This window comes from Haliotis rubra, unplaced genomic scaffold (genome assembly GCF_003918875.1).
Source record: "Haliotis rubra isolate DU_JTF1 unplaced genomic scaffold, ASM391887v1 Scf225, whole genome shotgun sequence".
Taxonomy (NCBI): Eukaryota; Metazoa; Mollusca; class Gastropoda; order Lepetellida; family Haliotidae; genus Haliotis; species Haliotis rubra.
The window spans coordinates 1,420,699-1,427,426 of NW_025766281.1; the positions used below are offsets into that span (position 1 = coordinate 1,420,699).

At 36.3% G+C, this 6,728-nt stretch overlaps 1 protein-coding gene across 1 annotated transcript in view; it reads right to left on the reverse strand.

Annotated features, from left to right (window-relative positions):
- LOC124277633 (T-box transcription factor TBX1-like) overlaps positions 1–5,053 on the reverse strand; it is a 38,995-nt gene extending 33,942 nt beyond the window's left edge. The window contains exon 1 of the mRNA XM_046713354.1: positions 4,789–5,053. Coding sequence (XP_046569310.1) covers positions 4,789–4,978 — 190 coding nt within the window. The 5' untranslated portion in view covers positions 4,979–5,053. The remainder of the gene's footprint in view (positions 1–4,788) is intronic.
- Positions 5,054–6,728: the final 1,675 nt, after the last annotated feature.

The following is a 6,728-nucleotide window of genomic DNA, read 5'->3' on the forward strand; positions in this document are numbered from 1 at the left end:
ATGGCCTCACGCCTTGTCCTAAGAAATTTACACGGAACTGTTTTTTGAGTGCATGATTTCATCATTTGATGAATGAAACATTTATCTGGAAGGTTGTTTGTAATATCATTTACAGTAATATATAAAAGCCCAGTTGAATTTTTAAATTTAGAGTTTGTAGGTAAACGGATTTGAGCGCATGTTACAGTATGTTTACATTCCAGCCGTAGACAATATAAGTATATTGAGTTTAGCGATCCATTAATTAAGTTCGTACCAACAAATATATTATAAGGAACAATGTAGTGCGTTTCAGTTTTCATTAATGAGATTGACACATGCTTATATTGATGCAACGTATTTGGTATTTGTTGTCTATGATTTTGTTAGATGTTTGAGCTCGATAATATTTTCAATTTCGTATTTCAGTTGATATTCTTATAATATTATGCTAAAAGTAAATCTTTAGGCTGTCGTGAATAGTTAGTTGTTAGTGCTGTAAAAATAAATGATCAGTTTCATTACGAAACGCTAAGTATACTGTTCAGATTCATGCGTGCACAGACAGTGATATTTATAGTGCGATAGACCTGATTTACAAATGAAACCATACAGGTTCTAAATATATTCTAGTTATTATCAATACTCGTGCATAGATATACTGACAATTAGACTTAAAGACGTATCTGAAATAATGCTAGCCATATTTGTTGTTATTCTTTAAAATAGATACAATTTCACAGAAAAAAACCCATATGTATTCAGTCAAATGGAAACATTTACTTCTTTAGCGTATTAAATAAACAGATGTTTTGATTTGCAGCAGATTGGAGTCAGGGCATTCCTTAGAAGCAAATGTAGGCTTGCGAACATAAATATCCACGTATCAGGATACTGTCACCCCCACTTACTGTCACTGTCCGAGATTGTGATTATTCCGCTGGCCTGGGGAACAGAGTGCAAGACACATGTACTGACTGATTAGCACCTTGTACTTCAGACCACTACGAGAAGCATTGAGAGAATCTTCTGTTGGGAAATGGTGTTCTTTGTCACCAGCATAATACAGACTGAATTTTATATTTGCGTTCATTTACGAACTAGTTACTTTTCTCAATTCTCAATACTCATTTAAATGAAATGAAGGTTATTGTTTTCTCAGGATATTTTCTGCCAAATGACTCAAATGTACAGTTCAGAATGAAATATCTCATTCAACACCTCCATTATCTGTTGAAACAGATTCCATCGGGCCCAAAATGCAAAGAACATGTACACAGAGGGATTACTGTGAAAGGGTTTGCATGTACTGCCCTACCGTTACAACCCGCTACTCATAAATGAATGTTTGTTGTTTAACGCCGCACTCGGCTTTATTCCAGCTATATGGCAGCAGATATAATTCCAGCTATATGGCAGCAGATATAAAGGAGCAAACTCGCTCAATAATTGTGATCTGCACTGAAACAATTACATCAAATGCATTATTCATTGCTGCCCAAATAGACATGGCACCGATGACTAGTCCTTATTGGAAGTAAACGGTCCTTATTGTTGATAAAAATGTCGGAAATATAACCCGCAATGCGCAATATATTGTAATCGACAATTTTTGTTGACAAATTATACCAAAAGATAAAATCTGATCCAAGAAATGTTCACAAGATTCTGTTGACTTGCAGTTATTACTTAGCTGTAAATGTTTATTTCATGTAGATTTCTGAAAGTAATGGAATATATGTGACATTGTACGCATTTTAATAGCAGATACTTTATACTGTAACAGTTTCACAGTGATTTGACCCATCATTACGCACAGAGTTTGATATTGGTGGAAACGTGTAAATCCTTCCTGATATCATGTCAGTGAAGCATACATGTCTTGTGAAAACATTACCGTTGTCCACTGATGATATGGTAACAATGTTCTTAACAGTCCAGAAAATGTAAGGGTAGGAATATGATTAAAAACTTAATATTTTATTATATCCACTAGAATACAAAAAATAATAATAAAAAATCAAAGTATATTTACTAAATGGACTTCATATATCCATATATTTCAAATATAATTTCTTTGAAGAAACTACTAGTATATCAACAATTTCCCGCGTGCTTGGGAGCGCCATGTCATTTTCTACACATATCTAAGGAAACTATACAAGTATCAGGCAGTGACAGCAATGTTAAATACAATAACAAAACTGGGCCCTGTTTCTCAAAGCTCTTGTTAGCCTAAGATCTCGTAGCTTTTCTCGTAGCATTCGTACCTCCTATGTTACAGTATAGGAGATTCGAATGCTACGAGAAAAGTTACGAGATCTTAGGCTTACGAGAGCTTTGTGAAACGGGGCCCTGTATTGTAAACCGGAAATGTCCATGTGTATGGCAGATAAAGTTTCAACAAATATGGAAACGATAATTTAACACTTAACAAAAATAGCAGCGGACTTTATCTTAGACATATATGGCACTATTATAATATTACATTTATTTTGATCCCCGAGGATACAATGTAACATTCAAGTTGGAATTTGAGAAGACACGCTTCAGATAATAAGACGCAATTGTACAGGTATTACAGCTGTCAAATAAATTTCACTACTGTTTCTCTTTTTACTGTTTCCCAGAACAGTCGAGACTGCTTCATCTCCGAGGTTGACTTCTACTGACTTATTGATTATATATAATAATTATATATAATAAATTGTGTAAGAAATATAATATGTAAACATCAGAAACCTCTTTCGGTGATGTATAATCTCTACTTCATTTACATAATATTGAAATTTACAAACTGACGTAAATACAACAGGTAAATTGTACAGTTTTCTAATAAGTATATGAAATGCACATTTGTTTTGAGTATACCCAAAAGAACATTTCACTGAAACAAATAACACGTACCGTAATTTCGATGTAGTTATTTGGTTACAACGGATTATACCTTTAAGAAAAGTTGATGATGAAAAGTTAAAGAAACTAAATTTTGCGGGGAGTAATCCTCAAAACAGTAATATTGATGTAAATTGTAGCGTCCAGCAAAATGTCATGACAATGTGTCCATTTCAGCTGTTGACGTTCATATATTTAGCAAAATAATGAATAATCGTCATTATTATCAACACTTTTGAAAAAGCAAATACTGCTATAAGAGACATAACATAGGTGTTTTCAACAATCAGTATTATGAGGAAGAGGTATTTTTCTAATCAGAAAATGACTGATTAATGGCACAAATACAGATGTTATAATATGGTTCCTTGTATTTACACTATATCACCATTATTCCCCTATAGATCTTCTGAAATGATCTTCTTCACGTTTACCGTTTACAATACCATCCAGAAACAATATAAAACATGTCATATGTTATATTGAGAACAGAGCTCAAATATATAATATTATGTACTATTAGGTTCCTTCATATTTAAAATGTATCACAACTATGTATGTGTACATCATCTGTAGTAATCTTCTGTTCTGGTCTTTACTAATGTGTCAACTCATCATTTTACTCATAACATCTTTCACTCTATCATATCTAAAGAAGCGTGTGCATACCACTTTCATAATTTGCTCCGTTATGTTAAAATATATCACCTTTACGCATGTGTACCTTGTGTGAAGTAATCTTAAAATCTGTCCTTTACTAGAGTGTCTACAAAATTTGAAACGAAATTGTTTTTACTTTCAACAATTTTTATTCGAACATAACTAAACAAGACCATAAAACAATTCCCATAATATCTTCCATTATATTTCGAACATATTAGCATTATAAATGTGTACATCATCTGAAGAACTGATACATTCCGACTCTTATTAAAAGCAGCTACAATAACTTTGAAGCGTTTAAAATAATTCCAAAGCAGGTTGTTTTTCCATGTTAACATATCTAAATCTTGAAATATTTGTCGTTTCCAGAAAGCTTCTGGTTTTCCCCGAAGCAGATGTCGCGGATCGCTACCCTTATATTCCTAAACATTTATGTTCTGTTACGTTACACGCTCAATTAGAAACAGCGCTTTTAAATTGGATCTCCTTCTGCCCGTAAAGGGTTACATGCGAAGGTTCGCTGGTTTGCAGATAGTTTTTAGTTCTCAGGGGAGATGGGATTCTTATTTGAAGTGATGAATGGTTTGTGTGTTTTGCAGATGAATAAATGTGGAGACTAGTCCATTACACATTACAAGAAAAATATTTCAAGGTGACAAATTGAGCGACATATATGTGACATAGACTTGCTTGGACACTTTTCCCTTCGCGAACACGTTGTATCATCAGTATTCGATAATGAGTAATACACACCAGTATATGATATAGTCGGAATCGTACGATGGACTCTAATTTAAGTGGAATTATTATAATTTAGGGAAATATTTTGTGGTGTTATATAATTATGAAACATAAGGATATTCTTTTCATGAAAACATGTAGCCTTAGCCTTACAAGGGAATTTGATATTAGAATCTTCAGACATTATTCAATACAGGCGACAAAATACACGTAAAGTGACTAATTATACGTAATTAATTATAATCAATAATAATCTATACAGCTGATCAAAATGTCAACCTTTACAGGTGATAGTACTAAATACTGACATCAACTACGTCTGTGGCTAAAATAATGTTGGTAGATATCCCTTAATCTGACAAGTTTGTAAATGCATATAGTAAACTGCACATCATTAATAAACTGCTGAAAAATGACGTCAAAGCATTTACAAACACCCCACAAAAGCATTAGTGTAATCGACACATCCTTTGAGCCGGGATGACGCGGTTCTGTCCACACAATACCCACCTTCCATTGTCTTGACAGTCGGGTATGTTCCTCCTTGGCTCCAGTCAAAGTAACAGTCTGTACTCCTCTGTGGTGGGACAAGAGGGGGTATTCCCATGAACATTGCTTCCGCACCGGGTCCTGACATGAGCGAAGCGATGGAGAACGCGTTAGCTCTTGGAGACAGCGGGTTCGTCACGTCCATTAGCATGGGGACAAGCAAGGAGAAGACTTCACTCTGCCAGATAAATGTTCCTAGGGTACCGTCTTTGGCTATACCGGCCAATTGAAGCGATAAAGAGGCAATAAAGTTGACAAATGAGAGATTTAAACTCCTTTCTGCTTCCTGGGTTTGCCCAAGCTCCACCTGGGTGCTGATTGGTCGGGATGGGATTCTGGCTGACAGTTCTGGGAGGAGCGGAGTTCAGAGAGGGTTGTGCCAGGGTTGTCTACTAACCCCCCAGCTCTCATCACATGGAAGCGATGTCGAGTGATTCTATCCACCACCCTCGGCCTACCGTTGACTGGTGACATAAGATTTCTTCTGATTAAGTCCCCCTCCCCCTCCATTGGAAAAGAATTACCTATCTACATGCTAGATTCTCCTTGTCCCCCTGCAGGGTAAGGCATCTTTACAAGTGGATATGGCACGGCTCCTGGGGTCGGGGAATACCTGCCACAGTGCAAGGTGCATACCGGTGTCAGAGAGAGCTGGTAGATGGATCATCATGCATACTTTATGCAGGGGGATACTTAAGGGGGCAGACAAAGGATGCACGGGTTCGGGATATTGATATGTTGCAGGCCACAGATCTCTTTTTTATTGATCATTCCCATGTTTATTTTTTATCAAACCTTAAACACATTATTTTCAGAGTAAGACGGATAAATCACTTCGGTTGAAGAAGTTTTCTCATGGACAGTAGAATGGGATTCAATAGATTAACATATGGTTCCCAAAATGAAGTTACGGTTTCAAATAATAATATAACATATAGGAGCCCTGGAGTATATGGGAATCCACGTGTCTCCCTCGAGCTGAAAAGGGATTACAATACATTGCTCGGGCTCGGGGGGAGCAAATGGGATGGAGGTGATGGTTGTAAACGTATATAGGTCTGTACAATAGACTATGGTGTCCCTCTAACTGTTGGTAGAATACACAGACGCAGGCAACTGATTATTTACTTGGGGGTAGATAAGGAACATGACTTGCATAACTGAGAACTCTGGAATGGTTAGCAGATCATTAGGGGGGTCAATCGGTCTTTTGAGTATTATCTTCCAATACATCATTTCTGGAACATATTCTGTTTGTAGACAGAAATGATGAGGTTAAAATATCCAATGCTATAACATTCACGCACTGTGGTAGAGTTACAGACGAACTTAAACATCATACTGACAGATGACGATTTCATTAGCAATTCATACCGTTTGTTTGTTAAGCAGAGATAACAAAAGTTGAGGTTCATAAATGTGACAATGAGACCTGAATTTCCAGGCATTTGTATGGACGATGATCAATAGATATGGCAGACTTCCATATTTACAACATCTATTGGTGCGGTTAAAATATTTTGACACTTTCCTTTCTTTGTTGCGATGCCTTCTCCAAAAGAAAGACACTGATATAAGCTACTGGTTAAAAGAAAGTATGCACTTGAAAATTGCGTTTTACGGTCCAGTGTGCGAAATAGCCACTGGCCCGATAGCCCGTGGCTAGTAAAAATCCAGTCGGGCCAGTAAATCCCCATAGTCCCCATGGCCCGACTGGCTAGTTAATTTTCAGTTTTGAAAATATATCACTCTCGCCGACTTGTTAAGTAATAATACACTTTTAAATCATGCAATATTACGGCTTGATAAATGATGGTATTTTACTTTTTTGTAACTTTTTGCTTAGTTTCGGGGTAGTGAATGATTTTGTGGGCTAGTAACTTTCAGGCATAGCTAGCCCG